The sequence below is a fragment of the Mastigoproctus giganteus genome, chromosome 2 (genome assembly GCF_048544385.1).
Source record: "Mastigoproctus giganteus isolate SK-2022 chromosome 2, ASM4854438v1, whole genome shotgun sequence".
NCBI lineage: Eukaryota > Metazoa > Arthropoda > Arachnida > Uropygi > Thelyphonidae > Mastigoproctus > Mastigoproctus giganteus.
In genome coordinates this window covers 111565127-111582162 of record NC_143576.1, presented here as the reverse complement: position 1 = coordinate 111582162, position 17036 = coordinate 111565127, and the positions used below count along the sequence as shown (strand labels likewise).

The 17036-nt window shown below is 37.8% G+C and overlaps 1 protein-coding gene across 1 annotated transcript in view; it reads right to left on the bottom strand.

Annotated features, from left to right (window-relative positions):
- LOC150089496 (dynein beta chain, ciliary-like) overlaps window positions 1–17036 on the bottom strand; it is a 1205440-nt gene that overhangs the window by 307117 nt on the left and 881287 nt on the right. Inside the window, 1 exon segment of the mRNA XM_090390004.1 lies at window positions 5932–6054. Within this exon segment, the coding sequence (XP_090246130.1) occupies window positions 5932–6054 (123 nt within the window).

The following is a 17036-nucleotide window of genomic DNA, read 5'->3' as shown; positions in this document are numbered from 1 at the left end:
GACTCTGATGAGTATAATAAGAAACTGTACGGGGAAATAGAGTGGGCCAGTAAATCAGAGAGTCTAATAATGGGGGATTTTAATTTCCCAGATATTGACTGGAATTTGGGGGCTGGTCACTCGCACACTAGCAAGGCTTTTGTGGATTTATTGGATGATTGTTTTCTACATCAGCATGTTCGGGAGGCAACTAGAGGGAGTAATACTCTTAATTTGATTATCAGTAGTGATTCTTCATGCATTAAGAATCTGCAGGTAAATGAACCACTAGGTGGCAGTGATCACAGTGTGCTGAAGTGGGATTTACTCAAAGAGGTAACTACCATTAGGGGTAAAGGGAAGGGTTATTGCTTTCGTAAAGGCGACTACAATGAACTGAGACAGTATTTAAATTCTATACAATGGGACCAACTGATGATGTTACCAACAGCAAATTCAAAATGGGAAGCATTCAAATAACTTATCTTGGAAGCTACTAGGCTTTACATACCAACTAAGAAATATTGTTCAAGGTTTAGGCCTAAGTGGATGTCAGATGAACTAATGAGACATATGGCAGAGAAGAAAAATGCATGGGATACATACAAATTAACATGTGACCAGAAGCCTATGATAGATACAAGTTGATCTGTAACCAAGTTACAAAGGAGGTTAGGCAGGCAAAGGCAGATTACGAGAAATCTTTGGCAAGGGACGCAAAGAAAACCAGCAAAGAGTTCTTTACTTATGTAAACTCTAGAAGGAAGGGGATGAATCAGATTGGTCCACTTGATATCGATGGGTCAACTGTTGATGATCCTGCTCAGGTAGCTAACAAACTGAATGAATATTTTGCATCGACATTCACACATGAGGAGTTATTCAGTGAGGGGAATGCCAGAGGTGTATTCAACTCTGGCAGTAAGCTAGAGAATCTTGTAATAACTGAGAGTAAAGTGGAGGAGAAATTGTTGAAGATAAATACAAGAAAGGCACCTGGGGTGGATGGGATCTATCCAGTTATATTAAAAGAGGCAGCAAAGGAAGTAAGCAAACCCTTAGCCATAATTATGAGAGCTTCCTTGGACTCAGGGGAAGTACCCATGGACTGGAGATGTGCAAATGTGATCCCAATTCACAAAGGAGGATCAAAGGGTGACACAAGTAATTATAGACCTGTTAGTTTAACTTCTGTTCCTGGAAAATTAATGGAGGCACTGGTTAAAGAAGCACTGCAGGATCATCTAGACAAGACTTCAGTTATAGCTCAGACACAGCATGGTTTTGTTAAGGGGAAGTCTTGCCTGACCAATTTGATTGGATACTATGATGCAGTCACAAAAGAACTGGATGCAGGGAATAACTTTGATATTATATACTTGGATCTTAGAAAGGCTTTTGATACTGTTGCACATGGAAGACTGCTGCACAAATTGGAGCAGTGTAGCATTGGAGGCAAATTGCTGCTATGGATAAAGGGGTGGTTGAGGGGAAGAAGACAGAGAGTGGTAATCAATGGACACTGCTCATCGTGGACTAATGTTATTAGTGGAGTCCCTCAGGGTTCAGTATTGGGTCCATTATTGTTTTCTGTATTTATAAATGATATTGATGATGGTATATCAAGCTTAATGTCCAAGTTTGCAGACGATACGAAGGTTGGCAGGGTTGTCAAGGACACTACTGACACTATGCTACTGCAACAGGATCTGGAAAGGTTGAGCAGATGGGCTGAGAGGTGGCAAATGAAGTTTAACATTGACAAATGTAAAGTACTACATATGGGAAACAGCAACCCCAGAGCAACGTATGAACTCTGTGGTACTACACTGACAGTGGTAGAGAATGAAAAATACCTGGGGGTGGTTGTGCAGGCAGATATGAAGTTTTCTGAGCAGTGCAGATGGGCTGCAAGAGTAGCTCATGGTGTATTGTCGATGATATATAGGAATTTTTCTAGCAGGGATAAGGAGGTGATTAATCCCTTGCATAAGGCAATGGTCAGACCACACCTAGAGTACTGTATACAGGTCTGGAGGCCTCATTTCAAGAAGGATGTAGAGATGCTGGAACGAGTACAGAGAAGGGCAACAAGATTAGTGAATGGAACAAAGGGGTGCTCTTACGAAGAATCTGACTGGATACCATTTTGTGTGGGAGAACGACAGCTGATTCCACGTATGATGCTGACTTTGAGCCATCTGTGTAGACTAGGCACTGGCGAGGTGATCTGATAGAGGTGTATAAAGCCTTGAATGGTTTGAGCATGCTCAATGCTGATGGGATTCTTCCTCTTGCTCAGAATAATCACCTGAGAGGGCATAAATTCAAATTGAGAAAAGACAGATGGAGGATAGACGTGAGGAAATTTGCCTTTAGCCAGCGGGTGGTTGGTTGGTGGAATAGACTTCCATCCCTTGTCGTGGAAGTTGACAGCCTAAATAAGTTTAAGGCTCGGCTGGACAGGTATTTCGAACGAACAGAGGGGTGAAGTGGAAGTGGTTATTTTTTATTTTTTTATTTATTTTTATTTTTATTTATTTATTTATTTTTATTTTTATTTATTTATTTATTTTTTTTTTGGCTGATGCTGCATAAGCTTGCTTTCTTGCATCAAATGCCTCTACTAATGCTATTTTGCTAATTTACAGTAAATAATACTATTACGTTAATTTGTTATTTCAGTTTGTACACGTAAATGCAACAAATGGAAATGTCATGATTTCCATTTGTATAATTTCTCATATTTCCATTAATTACGCATTTTACCCTTTGGGAAGATATTTATGGCAATTAGGTATATCAGATGGAGTTCATTTACAGAGATATATATCCCATCTAACAAATGCATTTCGAACATTTGTGCAACCCACAATGCAGCGCAAAACACATTATTTGCACAATTCACAAGTAATACAGTTTTTTTGTCCGCCACAAGATCATTCGCTTTAGCAAAAAAAGAGTGTGTTAGATGACTATGACTTATTTGAAGCCAAGCAAGGATAAGTTCCTCTCTGTGGACTCAGTATACACTAGACTGCTTTAGTTTGCTTGTAGCCTGCTTTGTCCACGCCAAGAACCTCGCCATTGGAAATACAGTTTTTTACATAACACTCGCCTGTAGTGAGTATATGGGAGAGGGAACAGTTATTTGAGGAGACTGCCGATAAGGTAGTCTTATCTGATGGATTCTGTTTCCTGGAATGGGATCCAGCAAAAGTGGATATGAAATTCTGATTCAAAGAGAGAATACAGCATCTACTCAATATTGAATAGGAGAGCATGCAGATTACACTTCAGCGTTGATCAAGACTGTAACACACTTGACAAATCAGTGACTATCATACATCTCTGGTAATGGCTAATTTTTATATGATTCAGGGCTAGTTCTATCACATGCAGCTCTGCTGTATATATATATATATGCAACTTTCTTGTGGAATCTGACTGGATACCATTTTGTGTGGGAGAACGGCAGCTGATTCCACGTATGATGCTGACTTTGAGCCATCTGTGTAGACTAGCAGGAAGTCAGCAGGGTTTTGCAAATGGGAAGGCATTGGATGTGCGGTAACAGGACCCCCCAATCTGGGGGGGGCATATAGAGGGAGCCATCAAAGTCTCAACATAAATAAATGAGTACTCTTAATGCCTTTTGTATCTGGGCCCCCAAGTACCTTTGTATAGCCCCAGAAGTTGAAGCAGTGTGGTTTTAGGGGAAAGTTACTGTTATCAATAAAGGGATGGTTGAGAGGATGAAGGCAGAGAGTGGTTATTAATGGGCACTGCTCTTCGTTGACTAATGTTATTAATGAAGTCTCTCTCTCTCAGGATTCAGTGCTGGATCCTTTATTGTTTTCAATATTTATTATAACACTACTGATGAATACATATGTAGCACACTCAGAGAGTTCCCAGAATCACACTTTGGTATTTAAATGGTTTTTGCTACAGCCATAAGGCTTTGTGGGGTACTGATGCTGATTTTGGTGTGCATGCATGCCAAGTGGAAACTCGCTTGACCACTTCACTTGTGCATCACAGTTAACTGATTGCGAAGATTGTTGCAGTTTGAACAGTGTACTAACATCAAGTTCTTTAAACTTGGGGAAAGTGCTACAGAGATGCTGAAAGCATTACAGAAAGTTTATGGAGATGATGCTTTGAAGAAAACAGCAGTATAGTACTGGTTTAATCAGTTTAAAAACTAACGGGAAAAACTGAAAGATGTACCTTGCAGTGGATGCCCTTTAGGGCCATAATTTTGCTATAGTAGATGACATCAAAGAAAATGCTGAAGTAGCCCTACATGCACTAAAAACATATGCTTTTAAAGAATATTTCAAAGCTTGGGTAGACCAATGGAGAAATTATGGTTGTGTGTGTGCAGAAGGAAGGTATACTTTGAAGGTGATTAGATCAGTAAGCCCAACTGTTCACTCAATAAACTTTCATAGTAAAAGTAATAACACTGTTTGCAGATAACAACAAGGGTGGTTATTGACAGGAATCAAAGCATATTACTGCAACAAGGTCTAGAAAAATTAGGTAAATGGGCTGAGAGCAGCAACCGAGATTTAACATTGAAAAGTGCAAAGTTCTGCATATGGGAAGCAATAATCACAGAATACTATACCATTGAGGGTGGTACTCACTTTTTCCACTCAACACAGTGTAGAAAGGGAAGACCTCAGAGAAATTGCACAATCTGTAATTAAGTTTTCAGAGCAGTATAGACAAGCTGCTACAACAGTACATGGTGTTCTTTTATATGATATATAGAAACTTTGCCAGAAGGAACAAAGAGGTTATTGTCCTGTTGTATAAGAAAATGGCTATGCTGCATCTTGTGTACTGCATAGGAACTCTCATTTTAAGAAAGATGTGACTCTATTGGAATGGGTGTAAAGAAAAGCATCAAGATTAGTCAAAGACACAAAAGAGTACTCTTTTAATGATATTTTCACCAAGAAAGATTTAAATTCTGCAAATTGCATCTAGAAACTAGGCACCTGTGAGGGGAGACCTGATTGAAGCGTTTAAATGGATTGAGCAAATTAAATATTGATGACATCCTAACTCCTGTTCAGGTGGTGCATATAAGAGGACATAAATTTAAATTGATAAAGGATACTTGTAGGATAGCTGCATGAAAATTTGCTTTTAGTCAGAGTGTAAGTGATTCTTAGAACAAATCTCCACCTAGTGTTTTGAAGATAGTTTGGGTAGTTTGAATAAATTTAAGAAAGAATTATATAAATTATTTGAGATGGCAGATGAGATGAGTAGAGTTTTTTTTCTTTTTTTGGCTGATGCTGACATTCTATAAGCTTGTTTCCTTGCATCATTTGCTAATATTAATACTAATTATTTTTATTTTTTCACAACTTCACATCACTTCAATCATGGAAATTTTGTCATACTATTTTTCTGGCTACCAGCATCACTATTATCATTGTTGTTTACCGAATTCAAAATTCAGTAAATTCTGAATTCTCAATATCAGAAGAATTCTGAATAAAGGTTATACAAATGAATAAGAGCACAGCCATTCTGATCACAGGTTTGGGATTTGTACTTTCAGCATTTGCATTTCCTGCCATGACTGTTCAAAGGCTAATTACTATCTTTCTTGGAGTCTGATGTAGTTCAAATTCTATATGGTCCTTTTAAAATATTCATGAGTCTGCATGACAATACATGAATTATGCAGTGTTCATCCTTCATGAATTATACAGTGTTCATCCTTCGTGAATTATGCAGCGTTCTTGTAGTCTTGATATTTCCTAATATTAACTGAACAAAATGTTTTGTCATAAATATAAAATACTGCCTAGTTTAGCTAGCGATGAAATATTTTCATACCATATGATATCAAAATGAAATTATCTGTGTGGAGTTAACTGATAGAATATGACTAATACTAAAAATTAAAAATGTAAATGCACTTACTCTGAACTTTGTGATGTTTGATATTTAATAATTGGTTCCAAAACGGGATCTATGATTTCTCCTATATTTTCAATAAGAACTGTATGTCCCAAAGTCACTGCTTCTTCCAGAGTATCGAGAAACCTATAATAGCAATACTTTTAAATATATAAAAGTGTGGTTTAAATTAATTTCAAGGATAAATAAATTGCAATCAATATCAAAGAAATATTATTCCATTAGCTACACAAACATCAATTGTTGAAAAGTGATTTTAAAGCAATATAAAAATATATATGAATATAAAAATATATTCATATATTTTTATTATTAAAATTCATCCATTTTACTCCACACTGATACCAGTTTGCCGGAAAATGTTTGTTTTGAAAATAAAAATTAGGTACACAAAAAAGTCAATCTTGGAATGAAATTTTGCCTAAAAAAACTTTGGTTTTATGTTAAAAGTACATCGTTGTCATTATTATTATGAATAAAATTGATAAAAATGAAAAGAAAAATAAAACTTTTAAAAATTACAGAAGTATGGGTTAATCTTTAATTATTAATCTAAGGTACTCTAAAACAAGTAAGAAATTGTGTATCTATTTTGTAATAAGTGTTGTGTGAAACTTTAGTGGAACTCCATTTTTAAAAACTTATAGTAACTTATAGTGGACATTGTGAATATTTCAGATAATTGTTTTACTGGCCTAGAGTATTGCAAAAATAAAATATACAGTGGTAAGAACAGTAGTTATTATTTTTTAATACATGAGCATACATACAGGGTCATCAAAAAAAAAAACACGCAACACTTTTGTATGGCTATATTTTTTGATGCTACTAGTGAGTTTTATATTAATAAACACACGAAGATGTGGAAGTTGTTTACTGGCTAAAATATCTACCATGTATAATTCAGCTTTGTGATTCACATTGTGAATATTTCAGACAATTGTTTTACTGGCCTAGAGTATTGCAACAATAAAATATACAGTGGTAAGAACAGTAGTTATTATTTTTTAATACATGAGCATACATACAGGGTCATCAAAAAAAACAAAAAAATGCAACACTTTTGTATGGCTATATGGGTATAACCTCCATGCACAAGCACACTGTGGGCGACCACCTCGGTGTGAACCACCAATGTAAGAGAGGTTGAGGTGTGGCGCCATCACCACATGGAGGAATGCCTCTCCTCTGTGTTACCAGGCAGCATTAGGTGGTAGATGACTCTCATCAATTGATGCAATACCACCACTTTGCTTATTGGAGGCTTGAAGTGGTGGAACCCATGTTTAGTCTCCAGAGCTAAGTTCCGGTCAACCCTTCCACATCTCTTCCATCATGCAGTATGATTGATGACTTTTGAGATTATGATGAACATCGTGGTGAGATCCAATCTTCCTTATATTTCGAGGGTACAGCTCTAAAATGGTGTTCGCAGGCCGGCCACTAGTTAATACACCGGACCGAACCTATTGGTAACTCTCTAGGAGGCTTCCGGATCAGCTAGTGTATAATCTTGCTACCTCTACTCTGCTAGATAGTGACTGGAGGTAATCCAAGTAGTGTGTATGTGGGGGGCATTGTCGAGGCCAAGTTATGTCAAGGATCTGGGTATATTCTTAGCATGTGTATGCCATATCCAAAAATTCCATTACTTCATACAGCTTGTCCCACCTACTTTTTCTTACTATTGAATACAAAATGAATTGTCAAACTAATAGAGTAAGCTTATCTGCAAAAAGATCTAAACCTCCAAAACACTTCCTAATTCATTTCACAAATATATGTGGTCTCAATTCTTATCTCAACGATGTCCATTTCCACTTGCAGTCTGCCAAACCCCATGTACTTTTTCTGACAGAATCTCAGTTATCAGTTGATTCAACTACTGCTCATCTCAGTTGCCCAAATTATTCGCTGTATGAGTCCTTTTATCTCAAAGATGGTACTTGTGCATATGTCCATTCCGATATTCCCTGTCAGAGACTTGGTAATTTGGAATCTCCTCTTTTCGATCTTCTCTGGCCTAAAATCTCTCTACCTCACTGTGTCAAATTCATCTGTTGTCTCTACCGTTCTCCCAACTCCACTAATCACTTGGAGCTCTTTGACTTCCTCTCTTTGCAACTTGATTTTCTCCAGTCCAACTTTCCTAACAGTGAGGTAATTTTCTTTAATGATTTTAATGTTCACAACTCCAGCTGGCTTCCATTTTCTAGTCACACCAACCCAGCTGGTTGAGATGCTGAGTCTTTTGCAATTACTAATGAACTTGCAGAGATTGTTCATTTACCTACAAGAATACAGGACAATCCTAACCATACAGCCAACACATTTGATCTTTTTCTCACAAACAACCCTTCACAGCCTTTTAAGATGCACTGTTTGCTTGATGTTTGCGGAGCAATCGGGTACGGGACATGATACTGCCATGGGGGATGTCTTTGTGTGTGCACGATGCAAGGAGTGCAAGGAAATTAGGCGACAACTCGGCGTTGTTATGGGCCTATATGAGACCTTGAAGGACAGGGTGGATGCCCTCGAAGGAAATAAATTGAGGGGCCCATCAAGCTCTCAGCTGCCCACATCAACGCCAGAGCTTGCACTTGGTCATCTTGCAACACAGAGGCAGCCCCCAAGGCAGAATGCGCTGGTCCCACAGGAAATAGTAGTTGTTGGAGACTCTATTGTCAGAGAAACGGGGAACATGCTTTGTAAAAAGGATAGGTGGAACAGGACCAGGGTATGTCTGCCAGGGGCAAGGGTTGATGACGTTGTAGAGCAGATATCATCTTTTAAGGGCACAAAAGGTGATACAGTTGTACACGTTGGCACTAATGACATTAAGAGTAGGAGACCAGCGGAATTACTTAACAAGTACAGGTCACTGTTGAAAAAAAGCCGTGAAGTAGGGTTAAATTTGAAAGTGTCTGCAATTCTGCCCAGACACGATAGGAGGGAGTATATGATGAGAGCCTTGTCGATCAATTCGGCCCTGGAAAGATTGTGCAAGGCTCAAGGGGTAGAATTTTTTTCAGCCTGGAATGTACTTGTTAAGAGGAGAGATTGCTTCTACAGGGATGGGATACACTTAAATAGAAAGGGTGCAAGAATATTTGCTGATGCTATCGAGGCAGTGTTAGGTGGGTCGGAAAACTGCTAGCTTGGGGGGAGACAAAGACTAATGGATTAACACTAGCCACTGGCAGAGGTGAAAGAGATTCTTGCACTGCTTCTATTGGAATGAGCAGAAGCCTGAAAAACAAGATGCAGGATATTTCAGAGACTGCTGGAAGTCATTGTGACACAAGTAAACACATGGGTTGTGTTAGGGTAGCTAAGAATAGGAACAAGTGCAGGTATACTTGCGTGTACACCAATGCTAGGAGTTTAGTAAAAAAATTTGATGAATTTGAGGTATTGCTCAAGACACCAAAGGCAGATATTGTTGGGATATCAGAGACGTGGTGTCACACAGATATAAGGAATGCAGAACTGGAATTTGGGGAGTACAATGTGTATAGAAAGGATAGACAGGACAGGAGGGGAGGAGGGGTTATGCTATTAGTTAAAAAACACATAAAATCCAAGGAAGTGAAGCCAGTCGACATTGATGGACAGGGCAGTGTCGAGTCAGTTTGGTGTGACATAAGCATAGGTAAATCAAAATTGAGAGTAGGAGTGTGCTATAGGCCTAATGACTCTGATGAGTATAATAAGATACTGTACAGGGAAATAGAATGGGCCAGTAAATCAGAGAGTCTTATAATGGAGGATTTTAATTTCCCAGATATTGACTGGAATTTGTGGGTTGGTCACTCACACACTAGCAGGGCTTTTGTGGATTTATTGGATGATTGTTTTCTACACCAGCATGTTCGGGAGGCAACTAGAGGGAGTAATACTCTTGATCTGATTATCAGTAGTGATTCTTCATGCATTAGGAATCTGCAGATAAAGGAACCACTGGGTGGCAGTGATCACAGTGTGCTGAAGTGGGATTTACTCAAGGAGGTAACTACCATCAGAGGCAAAGGGATGGGATTTTGCTTTCGTAAAGGCGACTATGATGGTCTGAGACAGTATTTAAATTCTATACAGTGGGACCAACTGATGATGTTACCAACAGCAAATTCAAAATGGGAAGCATTCAAGGAACTAATCTTGGAAGCTACCAGGCTTTAACCAAGAAATATTGTTCAAGGTTCAGGCCTAAATGGTTGTCAGATGAACTAATGAGACATATGGCAGAGAAGAAAAATGCATGGGATACATACAAATTAATGGGTGACATGGAAGCCTATGATAGATATAAGTTGGTCTGTAACCAAGTCACAAAGGAGATTAGGCAGGCAAAGGCAGATTATGAGAAATCCTTGGCAAAGGACGCAAAGAAAAACAGAAAAGAGTTCTTTACCTATTTAAACTCAAGAAGGAAAGGGATGAATCAGATTGGTCCACTGAATGTTGATGGTTCAACAGTTGAGGATCCTGCTCAGGTGGCTAACAATCTAAATGAGTATTTTGCATCTACATTCACACATGAGGAGTTATTCAGGAAGGAGAATGTCGTAGGTGAAGCAAACATTGGCAGTGAGCTAGATTATTTTCTAATAACTGAGATGAAAGTGGAGGAGAAATTGCTGAGGATAAACATAAAAAAGGCACCAGGGGTGGATGGGATCTATCCAGTTATATTAAAGGAGGCAGCAAAGGAAGTAAGCAAACCCCTAGCCATAATTATGAGAGCTTCTTTGGACTCAGGGGAGGTACCCATGGACTGGAGATGTGCAAATGTAACCCCAATTCACAAAGGAGGATCAAAGGCTGACACAAGTAATTATAGACCTGTTAGTTTAACTTCGGTTCCAGGAAAATTAATGGAGGCATTGGTTAAAGAAGCACTGCAGGATCATCTGGACAAGAATTCAGTTATAGCTCAGACACAGCATGGTTTTGTTAAGGGCAGGTCTTGTCTGACCAATTTGATTGGATACTATGATGTAGTCACAAAAGAACTGGATGCAGGGAATAACTTTGATATTATATATTTGGATCTTAGAAAGGCTTTTGATACTGTTGCGCATGGAAGAATGCTGCACAAATTGGAGAAGTGTGACATTGGAGGCAAATTGCTGCTATGGATAAAGGGATGGTTGAGTGGCAGAAGACAGAGAGTGGTAATCAATGGACACTGCTCAACGTGGACTAATGTTATTAGTGGAGTTCCTCAGGGTTCAGTGTTGGGTCCATTGTTGTTTTCTGTATTTATAAATGATATTGATGATGGTGTATCAGGCTTAATGTCCAAGTTTGCAGACGATACCAAGGTTGGCAGGGTTGTTAAGGACACTACTGACGCTATGCTGCTGCAACAGGATCTGTAAAGATTGAGCAGATTGGCTGAGAGGTGGCAAATGAAGTTTAACATTGACAAATGTAAAGTACTACATATGGGAAACAGCAACCCCAGAGCAACGTATCAAAATCAACGTATTTATTTACCATGATCCTATCAAATAGGATCATGGTAAATAAATTTGATGAATTTGAACTACTAGTTAAGTCATCAAATGCAGACATTGTGGGGTTATCAAAGACAGTATCTCTCAGATATAATGGATACAGAATTTGAATATGAGTAGTACAATGTGTACAGAAAGGAGGGGTATGCTCCTAGCTAAAAAGCACATAAAAATAAAGCCAGTGCATCCAGTGGACATGGATGGCAAGTGTAATGTTCAGTCAGTCTAGTGTGACATAAGCACTAGGAAAATAAAAATGAAAGTAGGATTGTGTAACAAGCCTATTTATTGTGATCAGTACAACAAACAACTGTACAGTGAAACAGAGTGGGCCAGAAATTCCGAATGTGTTATAATGGGGTCTTTAACTTTACAGATATTCACTGGACCATATGGATTTGTCACTCACACAGTAGTAAAATTCTGTGGATTTATTGGATGATTGTTTGCTACACTAGCATATTAGAGATGCAACAACAATACTCTTAATGTGATTACATAAGCCAACACAATTTTTACCCCCAAGAACTTAAATGCTGTTTTTAACTAATTTTTATGCGTAGATTTCGAAAATCACCATGATAGTTTCACATCATTTCACAGTTATTAAATATTGAGGTAGTTACGTTTTACCAAAATATGCCAATTTCACATAATCTAGGCTTATGCGAAATTGCAATATGACATACTGATTTATTTTAACAGATAATAAGCTAATTCTCTTAATTTTAGCAATTGATTCTGGCCTTGTTTTTCTTGTGGTAAACATAATCAGACTTCGACCTATGGTTCTTAGGTTCAAATTCTGATGCAACAATTTACAATTGGAAGAGAGCACACTTAGTGTTTTTGGTGGGAATTTTTGTAGGCTATACCAAGGTGTTTCAAGTATATTAAAGTAAATCTATCCTTCAAACGTAAGTTTAAAAGCAGTTTTGCTTCATAATGGCAATTAATTTCCATCAGTTTCTGTGTTTCATTCAGTTGAACTTAGGCTATACCAAGGTTTTCCAAGTATTATTAAAGTAAATCTATCCTTCAAACATAAGTTTAAAAAAGTTTTGCTTCATAATGGCAATTAATTTCCATCAGTTTCGGTGTTTCATTCAGTTGAACTTAAAGAAAGTCAAGGAAACATGTCTAAGGTTCTATATTCTAAAAAATCCCAGGTTTATGGTTGGAACACATGCAGTGATCTTAAAGTTATTGGTTTGTAGTGAGACTTCACAAAATATTGTTGTTTTTTGTGTTTGTGGAGGAGGCGTGTGACAGAAGAACATTATGTTGTGCAACATTGGGACAAGTGGAAGAATTCATACCAGGACAATGTAATGTAAAATATATTCCTTTAGTGCGATCAAAAAAGGTTCTTCTTCCATCCCTGCACATCAAACTGGAATTGATGAAAAATTTTGTGAAGAGACTAGATAAAGAAGGTAACGGATTTGCATACTTGAGAAGTGTGTTTCCTAATTTAACATATGCCAAACTTAAGGAAATTTCGTAGGACCACAAATTAGGAAACTCTTGAAAGATGATGTGTTTGAAACCCAGTTAAAGGAGGTTGAATTGGCAGCTTGGTGATCATTTAAGGTGGTAGTACTTGGTTTTCTGGGTAATAGGAAAGAAGAAAACTATGAAATGTTGGTGTCTAATTTACTCGAGTGCTACGAAAACATGGGCTGTTGAATGTTGTTGAAAATTAATTTTCTTCATTCCCATCTCGAATTTTCTCCCAAAAATCTGGGAGACGTGAGGGATGAACAAGGAGAGGGATTTCATCAAGATATTTCCAGGATGGAAAAGCGATACCATGGTTGCTGGGATCCTGTAATGATAGGGGGATTACTGCTGGTTCCTTGCGAGGGAGAGTAAGCAGGAATACAAGAAAAAATTCCTTAGTAGCAAACATTTTTAAGGACAATTAGAGGTACGCTGATTATATATTATTGAAATATAATATTTCGCTAGCATTTATGATATTTTTTCAGAAGTTAAATGAGTTATGGAGAATGTATTGTATTTTTTTACACTTGTATTACAAACTTGAATTATATACATATATCTCTTTATTTTTACATTAAACATTGGTTGAAGACATGATACAGATTTTTTATGGAGATTTTCAGAATCAATGCATTTATTTCCTGCAGAATCACATATTTTCATTGTGGAGGTATGACAAAAAATATTTTTTTGTTGGTTAGTGTTATCAGCAGCAATCCTATGTGCATGAAGAATTTGCAAATAAAAGATCTACTAGGTTTCGCTGATCACAGTATAATTATGTGGGATTCACTTAAAGATGTAATTACTGCGAAGGGCTTTTGCACAAGTGAGTACAATGGTCTCATACAGTTTTTAAATTCTATGCAGTAAGACTAATTGATGAAGTTACCAACAGCAAATTCTAAATGGGAAGCATTCAGGGTGCAATCATAGAAACTACTAGGCTTTTTATACAAACTAACAGATGTTCAAGTATCTCTTAGTTTAGAATTATATGGATGTCAGAAGAACTGTTAGACTTGTAGCAGAGAATAAAAATGCATAAGATTCATATAAATTATCAGGTGATAAATAAGCCTATGGTAGATATAAATTAGTGTGTAATCTGTGTAATCAAGTCATAAAAGTAGTTGGGGCAATCTAAAGCAGATTATAAGGAAATCTCTGGCAAAGAATGTAAAGCAAAACAGCAAAGGCTTCTTTATTTATTTAAATACTAGAAGGAAGGGAAGAGATAGTAGTAGCGGCACGTGATGCAAGAAAGCAAGTGTATAAGCTTCTGCAGCATCAGCCAAAAAAAAAAAAAAAATTTTGCAAAACAATTCCCTCTAAATGTTTGTCCAGTTCCTCCTCAAATTTATTTAACCTATCAACTTCCACAACGACAGATGGAAGTTTGTTCCAGGAATTAACCACCCGCTGGCTAAAGGCAAATTTCCGCACATCTATTCTACATCTGTCTTTCCTCAATTTGAATTTATGCCCCCTTAGGTTCATAGCCTGAACAAGTGGAAGAATCCCATCAGAATTCAGCATGCTCAACCTATTCAAGGCGTATACACCTCATCAGATCACCTCGCAGATGCCTAGTCTCCAGCTGCAGCAATTTGCAGAACAAAAGCCTCCTTGGTAAGAGGATCCCTTCATTCCCTTCATCAATCTTGTTGCCCTTCTCTGTACACACTCAAACAAATCTACATCCTTCCAAAAATGAGGCCTCCAGACCTGTATGCAGTACTCAAGGCGTGGCCTGACCATTGCCTTATACAGAGGGACAATCACCTCCTTCTCCCTACTGATGGGATTCTTCCTCTTGCTCAGAATAATCACCTGAGAGGGCATAAATTCAAATTGAGGAAAGACAGGTGTAGGGTAGATGTGTATACTTGTATGCTTATGTCACACAGAGGGATCACCTCCTTTTCCCTGCTAGCAAAATTCCTGTGTGTCATTGACAAAACCCCATGACCTGTTCTGGCAGTTTCTTCAGCAATTTCTCTTTCTTTCCTCTCAGTTATTACAAACACATTTAGTTCTGCATTGCTCAGAAAACTTGATATCTGACTGCACAATTACTCCCAGATCTTTTTCATTTTCTACCACCTTAAGTGTAGTACCACAGAGTAGGTACATTTCTCTGGGGTTACTTCTACCCATATGATGTACTTTGCATTTGTCAATGTTAAACTTCAGTTGCGACTTCTCAGCCCATCTGCCCAAATTTTCTAGATCCTGTTGCAGTAGCACACTGCCATTACTGTCATTGACAACCCTGCCAACCTTGTATCATCTGCAAACTTCGACATTAAGCCTGATATACCTTCATCAATATCATTGATAAATATACAAAACAACAGTGGACCCAACACGAAACCCTGAGGGACTCCACTAATAACATCAGTCCACGAAGAGCAGCACCCATTGATTACCACCCTCTGTCTTCTACCACTCAACCATCCTTTTATCATTGTAGCAACTTACTCTTAATACCATTCTGCTCCAATTTGTACAGTAGTCTTCCATGCGCAACAGGGTCAAAAACTTTCCTGAAATCCAAGTATACAATATCAAAATTATTTTTTGCATCCAGTTCCTTTGTAACCACATCATAATATCCAATGAAACTTGTCAGACAAGACTTTCCCTTAACAAACCCATGCTGCGTCTGAATTATTGATGCAGTCTTGACTAGATGATCCAGCAATGCATCTTTAATCAGTGACTCCATTATTTTACATGGAACAGAATTTAAACTAACTGGTCTGTAATTACTCGTGTCACCCTTCAATCCCCCTTTGTGAATTGGGTAGTAGTGTCTCGTAATCTGCCTTCACCTGCCTAACCTCCTTTGAGACTTGATTACAGACTAGCTTATATCTACCATAGACTTCTGTGTCACCTGATATTTTATATACATCCCATGCATTTTTCTTCTCTGCCACGAGTCTCATTAGTTCATTTGACAACCATTTAGGCTTAAACAATATTGAACAATATTTCTTAATAGGTATGAAACTTTTAGTAGCTTCCACGATTAATTCCTTGAATGCTTCCCACTTAGAATTTACTGTTGGTAACATCATCAGTTGATCTCACTGTACAGAATTTAAAAACTGTCTGAGACCACTGTAGTCAACTTTACGGAAACAAAAACCCTTTCGTTCATCACTGATGGTAATTATATCTTTAAGTAAATCCCACATCAGTACAATGTGATCACTGCCGCCTAGTGGTTCCTTTATCTGCAAATTCTTAACACACGAATGATCACTGCTGATAACCAGGTCAAGAGTATTACCCTCTCTGGTTGCCTCTCGAACATGCTGCTGCAGAAAACAATCACCAATAAATCCACAAAAGTCTTACTAGTGTGCGATTGACCAACCCACAAGTTCCAGTCAATATCTGGTTTGGTTTGGTTTGGTTTGGTTTGGTTTGTTTGGTTTTTTATTGGCGCATTAGCACCTAAGGCTATAATGCACCAAACTCAGTTGATATGTAAAAAATTTAAATTTTCACTGACCTAATTACTTGAGTATTTTATATACTCACCATGTGAGTATATAAAATAACAAAGGTATAAAATGTAGAAAAAAACAAATCAATAAAGAAATAACAATAACATGTAAATATTAAATACAAGTAAAAACCTTTATTGATTTAAAATAGCTAAAAATAGCAGACACATTGTCATTGTCAGATAAAATCTGACTGAGTGTATACGGCTCAGCCAGATGATTAAAAGCGGTAAAACGGATATTGCTAAAATCTGGACAATCAATTAAAATGTGTCTAAAAGTTAAAATTGTGCCACAGGACTCACACATAGGAGGGTCATCAGCCCTCAGCAAAAACGAATGTGTCAAATGACTATGTCCTATGCGGGTCCGGGCAAGAACAACTTCCTCCTTACGATTCCTGCGCAGACTAGACTGCCACGGTTCAATTACAGGCTTTATACGATATAGTTTATTCCCAGTCTGTCTATTCCACAAATCCTGCCATTGGGAGTGTATCTTCTGCTGAGGGGACTGACAGGCAGCGATTATTATTAGGGATTGCTGATTTGGCTGCGGT